The 19,672-nt window shown below is 49.3% G+C and overlaps 2 protein-coding genes across 2 annotated transcripts; both read right to left on the reverse strand.

Moving 5' to 3' along the window:
* Positions 1-26: 26 nt before the first annotated feature.
* N0V96_003054 (uncharacterized protein) lies at positions 27-2,138 on the reverse strand (the record flags this gene model as incomplete). The annotated part of the gene is made up of 6 exons (XM_053189790.2): positions 27-404; positions 462-622; positions 690-1,187; positions 1,276-1,598; positions 1,686-1,762; positions 1,824-2,138. The coding sequence occupies 6 exons, from the start codon at positions 2,136-2,138 to the stop codon at positions 27-29; spliced, it is 1,752 nt and encodes a 583-aa protein (XP_053052713.1).
* A 4,672-nt stretch (positions 2,139-6,810) lies between these two features.
* On the reverse strand, positions 6,811-7,303 carry N0V96_003055 (uncharacterized protein; the record flags this gene model as incomplete). Its single annotated transcript, XM_053189789.2, has 3 exons — positions 6,811-7,001; positions 7,078-7,156; positions 7,241-7,303. 3 exons carry the CDS (start codon positions 7,301-7,303, stop codon positions 6,811-6,813), a joined length of 333 nt encoding a protein of 110 aa, XP_053052712.2.
* Positions 7,304-19,672: the final 12,369 nt, after the last annotated feature.

Below are 19,672 nucleotides of genomic sequence, written 5' to 3' on the forward strand. Positions count from 1 at the left end.
CACGCCCTTTCCATGGCTAAGACCTTTTAAACGTCACCCTTCTTTTCCCCCTTCTTCTTACGGATATCGACCCAGCCCATACCCCATGAAAGAACAAACGCGAGACCACCAATTCCGACCATGAGGTAAAACACCTCACCGATACTCTTCGAATATGCCACCAACACCCCAGGCAAATCGCCTTCTGGTACAACAATCCTGAAGCCTGTGCCGCCCGCAGCCAGTACTGTCTTGACATTTACTGCCGGAGCGTACTTTGCCAAGTTTTTACCTAGACCTTCGCTGAAGATGACTTCGCCTGCTGTCAGGAAAATGGCACCGCCAAATGTCTGCAGGAAGACGAGCATGGCCATCGATACGGATAGGGTCGCGGGTGGAATGTTGGCTTGCACGGCGATGATGTGCTGGAGAATCGTACATGTTAGCTTAGCCTTTGTCACTCATATGGCAGCATATCTCACCATTTGCATACAGGCACCGCGGCCAGCGCCGAGAAGGACTTGATACCCAATCCACTTGGCAGAATCTGTAGACGGGTCCCAAGTCGAGATGAGGCCGTTACCGATCGCCGATAAGACTGAACCAAACACGGCCCAGGGGAGGTAGTATCCCAACCTGCCGACTGTAAAGGATTAGCACTTCCACATTGCCATAGTCGCGATTCAAGGAAGCAATGGCCGTCGGCTTACCCAAAGCCCCAGATGCCACAGCAAAGACCAACTGGGCAATGATAGTCGGCAAAAAGTGAACACCACCCCGGAATGGCGTCTCACCCTTGACACTCTGAAAGTACATTGGGATGTAGTAGCTCGAGACCTGTGTAATGCTCATGTTCAAGGCTCCCACGAGACTGCTTGTTAAGACGATCCTGTTCTTGAACAACCCCAATGGGATCATGGCTTTCTCATCGCCCTCCCTGTGCTCCCAGTAGATGAACAGCCCTGCGGTCACGGCGGCGCCGTTGAACAAGCCGATAACTACCGATGAGTCCCAGCTATAGTCATTGCCGCCGAATTGTAATGCGAGAAGGAACATGATCGCCGCGGGAGCAAAGAGGGTGAAACCGGGAAGGTCGAGGTATCGGGGGATCTGGAGGAAGGAGACGGGCTTGGTGATCTTTGACGGGATGTGGATTAAGAAGAGCATAGCTGCAGTAAGTGCACCAATCGGAAGGTTGATGTAGAAGCCTGTGCCTTAAGTCAGTGTTCTTCCCATTCGCAAATTGTAGTCCAACTACCGGGAAAGGTAGTTAAGCTGAGAAAGGAGTAAACTTACACCAGCGCCAGGTCGTATACTGGGTCAAGGCTCCTCCCACGAGGGGTCCAGCGACAATGCCAATGTTCGAAATACCAATCATGATCCCAATTATCAACGGTCTCTTTTCCAACGGGACGGTTGCGCCGATGATGGTCAACGCGCCATTGAAAAGTCCGCCAGATCCCATACCTGAGACGGCCCGTCCAATGATGAACAATGTTGACGAATTAGAGAGGGCGCAAATGAGAGATCCGGCCTCGAACACGAAGAGGAAGGCAAGGAATATTTCTTTCGAGTGACGGTGCGTGTAGAGCTTGCCGGCCAAGGGCTGCAGTGCGGCGCTGATTTGAGATACAGATCAGCTAGGATTCGTCGAAGAGCACTTGGCTCGAAAGCTGTCCCTTGCGAGAGACATAGAGTTGACATACCCACAGAGACTATACGCTGCACCATACCATCCAACGTCAGAGAGGGAGTTGAACGCCGTTGTGATCTCCGGAACGGCCTAGACCCAGTGTCAGATTTGTCATGAGCACCTTGCCACATCCATCACTTGACAACCGTACCGTAGTGATGATAGACATGTCCAGCATCATGAGAAATACAGTGAGTGTTAGTGCTGCCAGAACAAGCATGAGCTTGAGGCCCCCGATGTACTCCTCCTCGGCTTCCTCTTGCTCCGCCGCCGTGCTTCCCTCATCTTCGGCGCCGGCTTCCTCCTTATCGGTCTTCTCGACGTCCGAATCACTTGATGGTTGCAGAGGCTTTTCCGACATGTTGAGAATGATAGGAGTGGCCGATGGTTGTGTCATGGCCGACGCCGGTGATGTGAAGCGGGTCTCGTTGAGCTCTCTGGAGCTTTGTGAAGTAGGCTGGTCCATGTTCAAGATCTGGAGAAGATCTGGTGTAAATGTCTGGGCATCAACAAAATAGTATGGATGAACCTTGGCACATCTTATGTAGCAGGTAAAATCAACCCCGACAACATGAAGACACGCTGATGCGCGTGCATGTAAGAAACTCAAAGCCCGCATCTGAACTCCGTCTCGTAACTCCCTACATTCATCCTTAACCCCGTCGAGTCAATAATAAGCAAACGCCAGCCGGCATTTTCTGGTACTAACCCGCTCTCGGGTGTCCAGACTCGCTTAACCCGGGTCACGGTGTAAGGCTGACAATAACGCAATCGCTGCACATCCGGGGTTCACACTAACCCCGAGGGCACTTTCGTAATACCTAACCCTTCACACCACATCAAATTTCCGTTCACACGCCAACGATTGGTCCCAACAGAGTGGAATATACGGCTCGGGCATGTTTGCCCCGTTCTCTACTAATCTATCTGATCATTCAGCTTACTTCAAAATGCTTACCTAGTGCGCTGGCTGTTTTGTTAGCCGTTTGTTGGTTTTTAACACGGGAGGATCCGACTAGCTGCATACTGATTGCGATTGATTACGACTCAAAACCCCCAGCCGGGATTTGGTGCCACGAGGATCTTGAAATCCGTCCGGTCAGCCATCCCGTTTCGATTTACGGCCGCTGCAGCAATAGTCCGAGCCCACTCCGCCTGGCAGTTGGTGTTTTCAAGCAAACGATCCGGATCCGGGCTTGACCGGTGCAGGTAGCCAGAACTCGTAGACTTTGCTGAATGGTGAGGTCTCAGTTGGTCCGATGATCAAACCGACATATCGGCATATACCTATAGGCTGAACTCAAATGCTCATTTGTAAGCCGCATTGACTCCTTGATCCGGTCCCAACGGCCGCGCGTATTTTCATTGGGAACCCGACAAACACAATACGTTTATATCGTCAACATCACTTCCATGAACAGATTTCAGGAATTCAACGTCCGTCATAGCCTCCTTAGGTAAGACACAAAGTATCACTGCATAAATACGATATGTGACCGGTGAATATTTCTGCACTAGTCTAGTGACTTGTCACTGCATGTGATTTTCGTTGCCAACAATCCGTCGCTTGTACACTAAACGCAGCAAGGAGATCAGGTGAAATAGAGCCGAAAATCGTTTCTTTCCCTAAGATACCTAACTAACTGGATTGTGAAGGTCAAGGATCCACTTGATGAAGATTTCGACTAGCAATAACCATTCAACCCAATCGCGGATTGTTACTTTACGATACCATAACTCCTAAGTTCCGGTACATTATAACACCAACTCTTTTCAAAAAAAAAAAAAATGAATTTTCTCTGCGTGGGCCCTTCGAGTTGGGGCACGTTACGTCTTCGCACCATTCAATGTGCCTGGTTGCCTCATCTCTTCGATATTTCGTAGAGTCTATGCTTTGTTGCCAATGAAGCACCGTATCCCAGTCATCGACATCCTCCACTCTGATTGTCTTCTGGCCCTCTAGAGTAACTCGGGACTCTTCCAATCTCCAAATGTATTCAAAGCCACAGTTTTCACAGCAGACTACGGGCGTGGAACCTCGGGGCAGGCCGGCATGTATGCCGTGTGCCATAAACCTCCCTGTGAGATTAGGACGGGTTGTCGCATAGCATGCGCAACATCCCCTGTCAGCTCTCGCGGTGGGATGCTGATTACATTGCCGTTGGGTATTATACACACCTGTTTCCCTGAAGCACACGCAGAGGTGCCAACTGAACGGTGCCATGAATGCTGTATCTGTGAACATCCGATGAGGGCAGCAGAATTCGCCAAAGTTTTCTTGCAATCGACTCAGAGCATGACGGAGACGCTCTTTCGTCACAACTTCTTCTTCCTTCAAGTTCAAGACTACAAGCTCCCAGCCCAACGTAAAATTCAAGAAACAGTCCCTGGTGACGTTTTGTCGTTGAGGCCATTTTTCTGGTACATAGATCATTGCGGGGGCCTTCTTATGCTTTCCAACTCTTTTCACGCATACTGGGCAATCTAAGAATGGTGTTCGCTGAAATATTGCTTTGATTGTTTTCCATTCTGGGTCTCTTGGATTGTAGGTCGCCAAATGTGCCAAGACTTCTTTCCAGGAGATCTGAACGTGCGAACATAATTTCAAATTGCCTTGGTGACTGATGCAGATGCGGTAATCGATATCAGCATGAAGTCGATCACTAGAGAAATAGGCCCAGTGTTGCCTCCCGCAACCGTTGCAAAACCGTAGTAGTAGCGCATGCTCTGATATATGGTATGCGCGCCCTAACGCATTATCAAGTTCTTCCATCGAGCATGAGCGGCGGTGGGAGTCCTATCTGGCCCCATATGAAAGTTTTTGGTGATGTTGTCTGAAATCATAAGCCGCGCCTCCAACAACAGGCCGGCCGCGATTTTCGCTGCACGTCTGACACAGAAGCTCGGTTCGGCGCAACTCTTTGATTTTGACTAGCTCGTAGAAGGGAAGCTGGAACAATACTGGCGGCGAGAAGCGAGGTGGGATATTCGGAGCACCCAAGACTGCTTGCATCGATTGTTGAAGCTGTTGAATGGTCCCAAAATCTTCCACCGATGTCAGTTGTAAGAAAACCCGCGATGCATGGCGAAGTCGACAGATGTCTATGGGCTTGAGGTGGTGGATTTTCTCGAGTACAACTTCGCAAGGGATCTTGTACAAAAAGCTTTGCTCCTCGTTTCGTTGTTGTCTAATTTCCCAACCTGAACGATCACGATAGCCAGTGTAAAAATCTGAAGAGCCATAATGGGCGATCGTCTCGGGACTTTGGAATGTGATGATTCTTTCGTCGATGATGTTGTGACGTCCGGTGATCTCCATTGAGTCTATGTCGATTACGGTGGGCTACTTGTCATCCAGTCCTGATGCCATGACGTCTATATATGTTGGGTAGGATATGTTTGTCGTCACGTCAAAACCTGCTTGGTGTAGTAAAGACTCTGCTCATTGTGTATTGATGTTTAAGAAAGAATAAGACGTTACATGGCTGGTGGTCACTTAAGCCCTTCATGTTCTTTATGGAAGACACGACCAGTAAATCTCCGATATAGATTTGAATGAGACATACTGCCGCACGGCAAAAGTCATATTCCTCACCAATCTCCATTAACAAAGAATCTGTAGTTACCCAACCTGAGGGTCTTGTGTGCCACAGAGAATGGTTTCGCGTCGCTATCGAGGTATTACCACCAGTCAGTAACCGTCAAGCTCCTAAAGTGCTTGCAATTATTGGCAAACGAGTCCATAATGACCTGGACTATCTAGTTTATAACCACACATGCAGGGAACCCGCTACCAGTGTTCTTGCCATTTCTATCGCAACAGCCAGTGTACAGCTTTTACATGGCTAGCCATGCACGCTAGACAGCTTCATACTGAAGAAGGGCATCGTACAGGAGGGTTGGGTCCAAAGTAGTTGCAGCAAAGAGCGTATCAGCCCCAGTACGAGTTGTAAGGGAAGGGAGACTCGCACCCATTATTGTAGAGTTTTGTTGAATGGCGCGCAAGCTGGGTAGATCTGGCGCTGGGCGGGGGGGAAGCGGTGACGCCGACCATAAAGGGGAAGACAAGAGCTGCTATAGAGAAACTTCATTTTGTCCGGTGCAAGGATTCGATTGAAGTCTGGGAAAATATCTACATAGGATTCCGGGAAAAACAAATGAAAGCATATGTGACTTGGTTCAAGCGACCCTACGTCGTTGTAGGTGAGCCACACTTCCTTACTTCAGCCGCTAGCTACATGACTTTATCATTTCATGATATATCATGTTTTGTCAGTGGGGACAAAACATAATAAAGAGCTCAGATAAAGTAATGTTTGTACACTTACAGCAGCCCTATCCTAGCCAGAGAAGGCACTGCCAATGTAGGCCAATTCTTCCGCCTCTCTTAGTGCGCTCGCAGTCCGTTCGATTCTTCTTCCCTTCTCGAGAAAATCAAAGAAAAGCAGAAACATCAGGGACCGACGTGTCGCCCAGATTTAATGCCACCTAAACACAATCCAGTAAGCCAAGGTTTTGCCTTCAAGCAACACCACTGAAAGTATCAGACTTGGAAAACTTACCTTCTTGCCCCTTCCGTTCTCCATCTCCTCAAAGGCCTTCAGAATCACAAGCTTCCTCTCCTCGCTCCTACACCGAAACCTCACCGGCATTTTCATCCCCGGGTTTCCAGGCAATGAATCAGCGTAATCAGCAAATTCTAACGGCGTCTTAGCTCCCTCAGTAGGCAAGATTTTGAATGCCCAGAGGATACGCATCATGGTTACGACGGCGGAGCGTTCTGCGACGGTGTATCCGGGACCTTTTCACGCGCAATAGATGTCAGTGGTGAATCTTTCTGTGTCAAGGTAGGATAGGCAGAAGGCGGACGTACAAACGCGACGGCCGGCGCCGAAGGCAAAGTGGTCTCTCTTTGTCGGGTCCTGCGCGTTGATGCTTTCCATCGTCTAGGAAATCGTGTCAGTTCTCGTTTCATCCCGGGCTTCTCATTGATTTACCCACAGTAGTCTCGTCATCCTGAAACCTCTCCGGCCAGAACCGATCAGGATCCTCGTGTCTCGCGGGATCTCGACTGATAGCACTACACCTCAGAGTCAGCGGCAACACTTCATGTCCCAAGACGAAAATATCCGGCCTTACTATGCATTCAGATGGATTCGCGCCCCCTTGGGGAGCCTATATCCCCCAACCTCCACCTCCCGCGAGGTAATGTGAGGATGACCCAGCGCCACCGGCGGTCTCCACCGCCATACTTCTTTGAGGAGCATGCGGACGTATGGAATCCGCGCGTAGTCTTCGTATGTCGGCGGCCTACCGCCGACGACCTTGTCTAGAAAAGATAAGCTGGTTAGCAAATATGCCATGGAGAGAGACCAACGATGATAAAATCGATATTTTCAACATACCAATCTCGGCTTGTGCTCGGGCCTGAGCTTCGGGGAACTGCATCATGGCCTCCACGAAAGACCACGTCGTCATCCGGCTCTGTAATTTTGCGTCAGCTATATGGACGCATTTTGGCAGTGAAGCCAAGAGTCAGGATACAGTGCATCGGTGAAGATTACTCACAGTATCCGCAGAAGCAACAATCAAAGCAGTGCTTAAAATCGCGAGCTCCTCCTTACAAGACATGCCCTTGAGATTTTTATCGGCTAGAGCAGAACCCAAAAAGGTACCTTGGAACGAGGAATCTCCTCTTGCCATTGCCCTTTCGACAGTCTACAAGCGAACCATTAGTCAAAGGTGTTCTCAAAGCATGTCTCAATAGGTATGCTAGGTTTGCTCTCACCTTAACTCGTTTCATCCCCCATGAGAGATCGCGTCTATACCTCGCGCGGCCATGTCTCTCCCAGGGCTTGAGGGAGAGAGGCAAATTTCCCAAAGAAGGGACAAGGTCAATGATGTTGGCGCCAGGGAAGGTATCTGCCGCTCATTGTCAGTCTACCCCAAGGCGTGGCTTTCACAACATTCCTTTGAGATGATGGTCGTACTTATGATTTGATATTCCGAATCTGGATCCATAACCATCAGCGAGTTTTTCAAAGTACCTTGAAAGCCCAGATCTTGACGCACCTTGAAGAAAGTCGATAACCGAGTCATCTGCGTCAGATACCTACAACAAACTCCAGTCAAAACCAGTCCCCGTCAGAATGCAAGGCTCGGGCGATATCTCACATCCATGCCCATGATAACCATTGCGAATGCACTGTACGTATAACGCTCAATGCCTCTCAAGAGCTGAAGCCCCGAAAATCCGCCTGACGGTTCGAGAACGTTATCGCGAAGGAACCTCATTGTCTCGTACTCTAGAAACCTATCTTGCCATCAGACGATTAGATCCATAGAAGATCCAAGAAGCATGAGTAGGGTAACGGAATCGGAAATAAAAATCAGCTTACGGCACAATCTTCCCTGCCTGCTGGGGACTTGTGAGAAGCTGCTGAATGACCTTCCTTTGGTTCTGCAGGTATCAGGAGTTTCAGTCAGCATCGCTCAACCAGAGATGGCAAAATACTTTTACCTTCCATGTTGGATCACTCGCATCCAAGAACAAAGTATTAAATCCATTGTTCAAAATCTCATTTGACATGATCCACACAGGTCGATCCGCCGTCACCGCAGACTTTTTATCAAAAAGCTCCTGGTTCCATTGTTAGAACCCCGGCCTTTTCGCACAAACATCACCCCAAACCAGGCACAAGCCCCTTTAGAGCTTCTACGGTTCGGTCACAAGAGTGACAAGCTCACCTTGACCAAAACATCAGAGTTGATATAATAATCAACAATATACCCTGTCCTCACTCCAAAGATAGCGCCATACTCCCTCGCCCACCCCTCCAACTTCAAATGCCATCGTCGCGCCTTATTCTCCCTAATCAAATCCGTCAAGTGGCCCAGAATCGGCTTCGAGGGTGGTTGAGGCGGTAACGGTAGGCCGGATGTTCGTCTCGTCGTTTTCGTCCAGAGCACTAGAGCTATAGTCGTCGTGAGGATGGCATATATCAGAGAGGCTTTCGGGTTGGAAGTTACAGCGTTCACGATGCGGGATGGAGAAAGGGCGTCCATGGCGTTGGTTGTGATTTCCACGGGGATGGTGCGAATGCTCCAAACTTGTCTAATCTCAAGACAAATCAGCGACATACGCATCATCAGGAAAGAATTCGTCCAAATTTGTATGTATTGCGATGTTTCTCATAACCTTCTAGTTATCCAGACTCCGCGATGGACCGTCACAACAGCATCGGATTTCCCGCCATTTGATGTCAAGGTCGGTGTCGCTAGTTTACAGTTCACCGTCCTAGCGACTTCGCGTTACCGCAGGTTTTAGGATAAAAAGGCTAACCCCCACCGGCATTGCCGCCCGGCCTCCGGGAGTGCGGGGGTGCTAGCTGCCCAAGCGTCCGCCCTCCCGTGGGTAGTAATTGCATATAGACGATTGGTGGTAGGACTGGTATCAGCAGCGCCATATTCCATGTGCCGGCAGGTATTCGTTTGCTTCTAATCCTGGTGGAGCATGTTCGCACTAAGAAGGCGTTCAGACCACTCCGCATCTGCAAGACGATTGAACCGACTGGAAGTCACATAGAAACCATGCTGGAGATGTACGGGGTGTCGGCGCTGATATAGCCGTCTCAACTCGGATATCCCGAAGCTCTGTCCCTTGTCCTTTCAAATTGCAGTGTGCTAGGTGTTCTGAATGGAATTGTTGAAGCCTCTTTCTTTTAACCCACCTGCGACGATGTTTTTCTCTTTGTTAACGTGGCCTTCCCTAGTCCAGGGCATGCGCAGGAGGAATTCAGTCGTAACAAGCGAAAGCTCCCCAAAGACAGTATAGACTAAGCAAACGTCTGTATGCCTGCACACGGTCATTACCTTACATTATCTCACTTTAAAAGTGTTTTTCTTTAACATGGCAGACAAAGGCATGCACGCTCCGGCAGAAGCATCGGCATCAGACTTTGAATGCCTTCACACCCCATTACTGTGAGTCGTCTTCACTTTCATGAGCCGAGATGATCTGGTTCTCGAGATATCTTCAATCTGCTGTTGTATCGTCCCGTTATTGCACACTATCATAAATCGCAAAACTCGTGATTCTATAATTAGTATCAATAGAAATCTCCATGCAGGCTGAGAAAATAAACTCCGCTCCACAACACGCAAATATCTACTCCAAATCCTTTCCTCGAGCCTCATACCTTTCCTATGCTATCCCGTACGGCTTCCCAAGCATAACCATCAAATCATCCTGCCCTCCCCCCCCCCAGCCTCTCTTTATTCCCACTTCTATCCTCATCAATAGGAAAAGGGAAATGCCGCGTCGGCTGCATCTGATACCGTTCTCCCCGTCCCTTCCCATCCCCATTGGACACGAGCTCAGTGCCCCAGTCCATCGCCCGCATGTCCTTGACTTCCAGCACCCAGGTCCCACGCCAGTTCTCACCTTGGTCGACGACCTGCTCGAGTCGCCAGGGGAATTCGGCTTCGCGGCGAAAGGTCCATCCCTTTTTTGTTGGTGTTGGTGGTTCAGGATCTGGAGATGATTGTGTTTCGAAGTCGCGGTAGCGCGTGAGGGAATCAGCTCTGCTTTCGACTTTGGTGTTGTCTTTGATGTCGACGTCGGTGTCGTGTTCCGGTTCCGCCTTTTTCGGGCCGGTGATGCGGCCAAGTACGGCAAGGAATTGCTTTGCGCGGTCCGTTGTAGAGGTTGTGTATATATATCCCCTTTAAGTATGATCTATTCGTGACTTTGCTGTAGCCAGTCAACTCACAAGGTGGTCAAAAGCAGACACAACAATGGCCAAATCCTGTCACTTCACAAAGGGGGTAGATCGTGAGCGCGGTAGACGCGATCAACATTGAGAAGTGATATTCTATAGCTACCTAAGTCCATGTCGTCCAGTGATCTCCAACTGAGCATGGAGAAGGGGGGGGATACTAGGGGCGATAGTAGTTCTATCTTGTGCTTAAGCGCGGATGTGTTGTGTGCCTACACTTGAAATGATATCTCTTAATCTAGTAAATTTCAGGGTCTAAGCCTGCTATTTCCTAGTGCCCGAGAGAGAAAAAAGAACTTGATAATCTGAATGATGGGGTCTAATTTGTATACAGGATAGATTCGTCTCTGGGTATTTGGAGATATTTAAGTACTCACGGTTTCGAGAGAAAGTCTTCAAGTCTCGGAGGCATGCGGAGGTTGGATACTGGCAGACTCTTGGCGACATGGAAGAAGCAGCGGGCTTTTGTTTGCTCATCTGGCAGCTGTCCCGCAAGGTCCCTAAGAATGTCGCTTAGGGACCTTCATGGAAGATTGAGGGCATCTATGAGGAGTCATTGCCGGAAGTATGTTTGATGAGTCCTACTATACGAGCGCGTCTTGATACTGATATGTGTTATGTTAAAAGCGTGCCACTCTTCCGGACTCGTGGGCTGTATTTGAGGCCATGGAATAAAAGCGATTCAGGTAGGCAGAAGTGTAGAGAGAAGCCTAGTTCTTTGCAATCGAGCTTTGATATGGAGACTCTCCTAGTGAACTCGCACTGATAAAGCATAATGGAACTAGATATAAAATGCATTGGGTGGCGTGTTTGAACCTTGAAGGGTTTCCGCCTCTTAGGGTAGGGCACTCTGCACGCACTACAATATGGGCTATCTAACAAGTCCCTAGCTGTTCATTGGGGAACATTTAAGGGAATATTCGCTTGACTCTGCTACTATTGTCAAGTTTTTATTTTTTCAAAATTCTTGAAAATTCTTGAGAATTAGGGACGCAGCTTGAAACTCGGAACTATTCCGCTAAGGTGCAAGCTGGATGTTATAAACCAAGGATTACTAGTCCAGCTAGAAAATCGTGGGGGTTGTGTCACATCCAGCCCCTGATACTTGCACGCTTTCTTCTAGTCCTCATCCCCTAACCCCAGACTTGCCACACTATGCCCGTTGGACCTAGGCCCTTATGGCGGATAGCAGTCCTTGCCGAGCGCTCGTTCGTATCTGTTTGAACGTGCTTTGACTGCCTGTTTCTAGAAGACTAGGCCGAGGAAGTGAATTTAGAGCAAACTTGACATACAGATCTCAAGTTTGACAGCTGATTTGGTATGCCAAGTTTCCTCGGTATCTAAAATTGACCTTATATGCTAGGATACTAGATTATTGTCTATGTTCGAGTCTGGCTGTCAACCCTGAAGGCTCACATTAACCTCCAGTCCGCTCGTTTGATCGGTTCTCCTATCACGTATAGTTATGCAATCTACCAACAGGCAAACAAATTGGTTGTAATGATACAAAATCATGCTTGACGAAATGAAATGATGAGATTGTGTTTTCTCAAGCTCGTTCCAATCGAAGTTACATGGTGATCCCGAGGAGGTCTCACATGGCGGAACTGGCAGGGCGGAACTGACGGCCACTGCATCGTTCCAGCCTTGCCAGCTAGGTCCAGCGCCTGTGCACCCCACCAAGGTCGCTAAGCGTTGTTGTCGATCAGGCTATCTGTCTGATGGCGGATCCGCCAAAGAGACCCTAGCGTTTCTTAGCATCGAAACTTGTGTCCTTATGGAGTCGGGGTTGATCCACTTTGGATGGGCATGGTCATTGAACACGACACCGCGCATGATATCGTAGACGAGGCGATTTCACCTTATCTTAGGAATGATAGTGGAAGGCGGCTTTCCATCTGGTATCACCTCACAGGGATTGGCCAGCGGATTGTTCACAGGCCTCACTTAGGTCTTGTAAGTTCGGCCATCGTGTACTTGACAACTCAGGCCACAAATCGTGATCAGGTCAAATTGGACACACTTTCATGGATAGCACGGGTATTAATGAGCCACTGAAGGAGATACATTCGTGTAACTATTTCACGCAAACAACTGAAAGATACGGCCACTCCTCTGGTCAATCGTCTCAGGGTCATAGTGATAGGGTGATACATGTAAAAATCGGTTTGCCACTCAATAAATACTATCCTGTAACACGCTGAATCTTTTCGAGAAATTCCCTTCAGGCAGGGACGCTCATTGCCGCGTTGGCCTCGTAGCCCTTACCTGCGTGGGCAGTAGCAGCCTGAGCCTCACGAAATTCTGCTTCCTTCTCTTGTTGAATCAGATCGCAGCAGCCACAGCAGCAAGCAGTAGCAAGATCGACCAGACAGCTGCCCTCAAGATTATGTTTTTCGCGAAGGTTGGCGCGCTGAAGGGCGAGGGGGATCCAATGAAGACCAAAACAAGTAGATCCCCAGAACATGAGACACTGTAAAGCAAGTCAGCGTTGTAGAGAGATGTGTATATATGGAGATAATAGCAACGGGTGAAGTAGGAATAATAGACCACTGAGCATCAAACACTCCAAGTGTAGAGATGTATCGCTGTGTCAACGTACAGAAGTATTGATAGGTTCATAGCCCTGCAGGCTGCCGTTTTTCCGAAGACGGTAATGGGTCTTGCCAAACGTCACGCAAGGGACGCAGCAAGTTATAGCGCAAAGGTCAATAGGGCTGAAGCAGCTGAAGAAGCCATTATGCCAAGGTTGGGAAGTCTCGGGATGAGACTTGGAGTTGATGTGTTCACTCGGACGGGCGAGAACGTCATTGAAACGGTCCTTCCACTCGTTGAGGTCGTTGTGGTCAATAGGACCATTATTGTGGGTGTTGGCCTGACCCGCCATTTTGGGGATATGTAATGAGTGAATTGAACGTAATTGAGTGACTAGAAGTGGAAGGGAATAAAAAGCAGTGCCGGTTTCTGAGAAACAGTAGACAAGAGATTCAGGGATTGGGTTACTCTTATGATGTTAAAGAGCCGGCCTGCGCTGGTTAAAGCAGATGATCCCCGTTTGAGACAAACCAAGAGTGGGCTGACATCCCTAATCAGCATCCTCAACCTAAATGTGATCGACGTCCTGATAATCACGAACCCAGGAGCTGAAAGCATTTTGATTTGGCAGCCATTCGCAATTTTAGCGCCACCAATTTGCGACTGAGTGGTGGAAGTTGAGCCTAAGCGTGCTGGCGCACGGTCTAGTATCAGCAGCAAGCCTCTAAGGCTGACAACAGCGGAAAAGTTGCGCACTGAACGAAATAACACTAATACGGGGAAATGCAGGACAGGGGCTCGCAGTCCGGTGTGAGTCAGCAGATGAGCATGATGGCATCCGATGAGGTTTTTCGAGGATGCCTACGAGTTCGCTTCGATGGCATCCTCGGCAGCGGCTTTGCTGACATTCGAGCTTAGACCTTGGGGGCAATGAGGATGTGGAACTTGCTACCATGGATATCACAAGAGCAGTTGGCTAAACGGTCGAACTCCCGCGATAGGATGTGAGCAGATGCGGCAGCATTAAAGTTGCACCCGACGCTTTCCTTGGACCCCTCAATGGCAGTGGTGGCTTGAGCAACAAACCTGGTCAAGATGAGAACTGATAATCTGGGGCAATTAGAGACATGATGGGCAGGGTACTCAGCCAGCACGCCATCGAGATTGTTCTTGACGTCTGCGGACGTTGAGGACAATAAGTACGGATTGATGGCGAGAGGGTTAACGTTGACGGTTCAGGAAACATCGAGGAGAGCGTTCCTCGCCTCGAGGTCCAGTTTTTGCTGCTCGAAAGTGTCTCGAACTTTCTTCTGTCAACACAGGATCGTATGAAGAGGAGCAGAATACGCACCACTCTTTCAAAGGTTGAGAGGAAGCTTCTCGGCGGGAGGAAGAGACATTATACCAGTGATTGCACGTAGTTAAGGGACTTCAAAGGCTGGATTGAGCAAAGTCGGTTTGGATGAGAGCGACAATCCGCCAGAAAATGAGAAGTCCAAGAGCAGACATTGCAGAACATACTGCGAAGGATTCAGAGGTGATCCAAGCAAGTACAATTTCTGAAGCATGTGGGGTAGTAGTAGCGGAGGGCCGAGTTGTGCTGTCAGCGCACTCCAAATATATTGTAATCGAGCACTTGATTTAACCTTGCCAAGGTAAGTACATGAAGCTCCCGCGCTCCCTCAGCTGGCTTTCACGGCTCATATGCGGGCCAACTTTAGAAGATCATCTGTCCAACCAAACCAGCAAGATTATCATGCCGTCAAAGGCGAAAAACCCGTTGAAGAGACGAATCCTATGATAAGCTGCGGACTCAGCCTAGGACGGCACGCTCATCCACACTCTCTAGTATCGTAGGCTGCAAGTGACCTTCAACATCATGCAACTCAAGTGGTCAGCTCAGCGCTGCTTGAGTACTAGCAAGAACCAGTAGTTCCATGCAGGGAAGCGAGCAGCCGCCACCAGTAGAGTACCTGCACCTCCGCCTGGCACGGTGTTAAGCTTTCCAGCTGGCCTTTTTGCTTTGCATTTAGCACGAACTAGCCAAGGCAGAAACGGACAGCCAAATTGCCGGTCACCCTTGCCCACAACTTGAAGTCGTGATTAAATTTCGACTCTTCCTTGATTGCCGTTCAAGGTCGACTTCACCAAGTACATTGGACTGCAATGACTTGCAATACTTGAGATTATTCTAAAAGTAACCTTCACAATCTCAGTCCTATACAAACTTATCATAGATTAACCCGACTGTCGTTGAGGTGAATGTAGGTGAAGAAGCGATATGTCTCAACCCAAGGTAGCCATAACCATCGAGATGCGGAATGTGGTGCAGATTGACGTATTTCGATAGCTTGTGTGCGCCGAGATAGATTGCCAAAATTAGGTACGTGAACAAGAGAAGCTATCACGCGATTTGCCAAAAATTACGATCACTTTACAAGCAACGCCAGGATATTACCATGTTTTGTACCAGTCTCCAGCACGCACCATATGCTCAGCACGACGCGGTTTACAGGGGAATGTCCCGGTATTTTTATTCATCAAGAATCTTTGGTACGGTTAGGCATCTTGGCACAGAAAATAGTCATAGGGATCGTCGCCTGCCAAAGCCATCGTTGCAAGATCTTCAAGGTATGCCCGAAACCCTAAATGCAACTTGACCTTTGGCGACCAATGATAGAATTGCATAACAGAGAACCGGAGCTCTCTCATTGCCTCCATACTACCATGCGTTTCCAAGACGTACTGGTCGACCTGTTTCTTCTCATCCTGTGTGAGCGTAGGATAGGTATCATCGAATTGCCGAAGAAGAAGCTGCAGCTCCGCTGGACCAAACATCCAGAGACTCCCTTCGTCGCCAGCCGGGCCTAGGTCGACACCTACTCCGCTGTCCCAGTTGAACTTCGTCCAAATGTCTTTGGATGGTGCATGCAAAAGCGGATTCGCTCCGAATAGGTGAAAGTCCACGTGTTCCTCCCTAATAACTCGAGCCGCATTGTAAAGAATGCCACTCAGGTCACCTGCCGAGTCCTCTTGCTCCGGTCCTTGAAGCTTGAATCCGTCGCTGACTGTAAGGAACGTCACGTAGTCTGGGTCTAGGACGCAGTGACCATTTTCGTCAATTACCCGCCTTTGGAGCGCTTTTATGTCCTCTGAAGATGCGGGAGGACAGATATACATTGCTCCAGTCAGGCTTTCCGTCGAAGAGAGCAGAGCCTCGTTCAAAAGTCCGGTGAGCTCCGCTATAGTCTTGCTCGGTAGATTTTGAGCTTGACCTCGTCTATGGGGGCCAGGGTTGGCCATTGCCAGAAGTAGTAAAAGTGATGAAGATGATGATCTGGAAGCCTCTGCCGTGTTCCCTTGCGGTTTGCGCTCTTAGCCTCTTAACGACAATGGAGTTAGCGTAGGGTTGTCAGCAAGAGACTCATAGGGTTTGGTGGGTCTTGAACTGATACTTGAGTACCATTATAAGTAGGCCACACTAGTTTCCGTTATCAGCCGATTGATGCAGCCCGGCGCTACATACCTTATCCTGAAGCGGGCAAGGAGGCGAACGCTCTCAAATGTATAGCGCATGGCGCACAGAAGAAGGAGATTGACAAGGCGCACACGTACGGAGAATAGAGAAGGAACCGGTGATAGGCGTAAGGGATGTAATAAAAGGAACTAGGTCGGACGAAGAACGATAAAGGAGGCAAGAAGGAAAGCAGACTAGGTACTGGCGATAGGTTTTGGGAGAAGCTTGTAGCCACTATCTCAATCAACAATACCAACGATGCCTTGCTATAGCCTCCCCTTTTACTACTATTCTATTCTTTGTTTTCTTCTTCGGCCCTTTCACTATTATCTAAGTTAGGGGAAATCACTGTCCCGCCGTTTATAGAACGTAGTGCACGAGCTGACGAAGGACGAGGCGTGCAGTGGGCCGTACCCAAACGGGTTGGATACGTCCAGTTTTTAAGACACTGCTGCCAAAAAATGCCAGTGCGAATGTTTCTAACTGATTGTTCGTTCTGGAAATTGCTAGTAAGGCGAATTATAAGGCTTATAAACAATATTAATGAGTGCGCTGGCGTCCGTTTCGCTGATCTTGTACTCTTCATCCAAGTGGTGATTAGCTACTGGCCTTGTTGGTTACTGAGACTTTAGGGTTAAGTTACTGAGCTGTATGTGATAGCTTTGGAGCTTTATCTCCTCACGACTCATCTGCTGCAAATGCGCTTCCCCTATCGAGTTCTGCGCCGCCGCTTCTCTGGATGTACGAACCTAAGCTCAGACGAAGTATGTTTTTTTTCCCTTCTATTTTTCTTTCCCCTAAACTCTGTCTGTATCGACATTGCTCTGGATACGGAGCTAGACTTAATCGTGGTTCGATTCGGGTCGTGCGCTTGAGATAATAACTTTGTATCAAAATTGTTATATTCAGTTGAATAAGTACCTGCAGTATACTATTTATATAATGTTGTTGAAAACTCCACTATATTGAAGAATTATTTTTTTCAAAATTTAATTCTATTCAAGTCGACTTTTTACTCTCTCCAGGATTACCAAGGTACTAAAGAGCCCGTTTATATAATACCAGGATATAAGAAAGATCCTCGTAGATAGACGGAAAGTCGGTACTAACATCGCCGGCTCAACCCGGATATCCCGAAGCGCTGTCCCTCATCTGATGTTTAATGGTAGTACATCTCAAGTAGTAAGTTTACAACTGCCACTTTCTATCCCTGGGCGTGGCACGTGTCTGGTGGTGATAGTCCTAGTGCTTCTGCCCCTGCTTTTCTAGGCAATTCGGCGGAAAGCAGTGCGAGTCAGTCTTTGCCATGATTAGAGTATAGAAAGTCTTCCAGTCGAGGATGTGAGGCGATGTGAGGTAAGCTTGGGAGATGGGAAGCCCCTTGTCGGCCGAAAGATGTGGTGTACGGAGTTTATTCGACCGAATCGGACGGCCGTTGCTGACATCCTCCGTCAAGATAGCATGCAAGTCGGAGGAACTAGTGCTATGGACCAGCCGCCGGTTCAAAGGTGGTCAGTCAAATATTAGTGTACGATTGCTGAACGTGCCGGCATTGTCGGAGAACGGAGGTCAGCAGGATCCCGCTGACATATCCGGGCGGGTGTCGGAGGGGCCGAGGAATCTTACCCTCTGGATGGCCCCAACGAGCCCACTATCGGATTTGGTCTTTATCGCCGATCTGGGAGTCAATCCTGAGGCTTGGCTCCATGGTCTACCTTAGTGCCTAGCTCTCGCAAGCAGCTCCTTTACTGATTATCATCCTTCAATACGCCGCACTCGCAATGTGTTGCAGCATTTATGATGCCGTTCTAGCGGCCAAAGTTGCAGCCGTAACGACCAACAGCGACGTAAGTTTCCAGTAGTCAAAGTTGCGGGGGACAGAGCCACTCTATACGTCACAGATCAGCCGAGTACGACATCCGCTTCAGAGTGCGATTGGCAGGGGTGCGAGAAACAAGAATGCCGTTCAAACTCCGAGGTTCTCTTGGCCACCGTTTGGCTGTTGGCTGCTGCTTTCAAGGAGGAGGGCGGCAGCGGATGGTGCCACACACGGGAACGGGGGTTTCTTCGGCCGTACATTGTGGAACCAATCCCGAGGTCGCGAGTGAGGTGATGTGAGGCCTTGCCATGCCGCGCCGTGGCCCTGATTTCCGGTTACCGACACTCAGCTATGTCCATCACCAAAGATTTAGCAGAAAAACAGGTGACAGATCGAACCAGAACATCGCTTGCTGCCGTCACGCGCTGTGGTCCCGCGGACTTGAGCGACTTTGATTGCTCGGCTGTGGAGGATCGGTGTGGCCTCTCAGGCGTCTCAGCTTCACCGAGTGGATCTCGCCAGGCGCCGGTGGTCCGGAAACCGGCGGAAGTGATTCCGGAAGAAGTCCCCACTTTCGCAATGTGCCGCAAGGCCGTAAGGCCAAAACACCACCCACCCTGGTCGGTGCACTGATCGCCGGTCGTGTGAGAGACAGAGAAATGCCATTGTTTCGTCTGGTTTGATTCACCAGCTTTGGTAATGGTAATCAGCCCAGTAGATCTGACCGCGGCGGACTGTCGGTTGTCTTTCGGGCTGTACTGTATGAGCTTCCCTCGGCTCCCGTTCCACCAAACGACCCGGTTCAACGGTTGATCCATTCTTTCCAACTTTTGTTCTGATGTCCACAAGACAAAGATGACGACGTTTCCAGAAGGCTGGATACCATCGTGTAGATCCTGTGAAATACCTACCAGTGTTTGCGAGACTCGGCACACAGAAGAGACAAGGGAGCAGAAGCGCCGGACCAACGTGCATCTCCCCAAGACAATACGGGGCAGAAGAGCGACACCAAGGCGGAGGTGTGGTGCGAAATGACATCAACTCCGGGCATGGTAGCGCTGGGCAGAGGTTCCGGTAGGAGACAACAGGGGCAGGAAAAGTGGACGCAACCTCCGGATTTCACGGAGAAAACAGCCTGGCGTCGTCAGCGACATCAGCTTACCAAGTACACTGTACGGAGTACAGTTTGGTTGATGCTCGAAGCCTTGACCCGTTCGCCTCGCAACGCTTCAGCCAGTGGAAAATAGCGCACTGCAGTGAGCAGCGCGCTCTCTTTCTTTCTCACTGTCTCTGGGACTGGGCTTCGGGGCCTGGCCATGACATGACGATTGAATCAGCAGACCGTCAATAAG

The sequence above is a fragment of the Colletotrichum fioriniae genome (assembly GCF_027942845.1).
Source record: "Colletotrichum fioriniae strain IMI 355084 chromosome Unknown scaffold_3, whole genome shotgun sequence".
Classification (NCBI taxonomy): Eukaryota; Fungi; Ascomycota; class Sordariomycetes; order Glomerellales; family Glomerellaceae; genus Colletotrichum; species Colletotrichum fioriniae.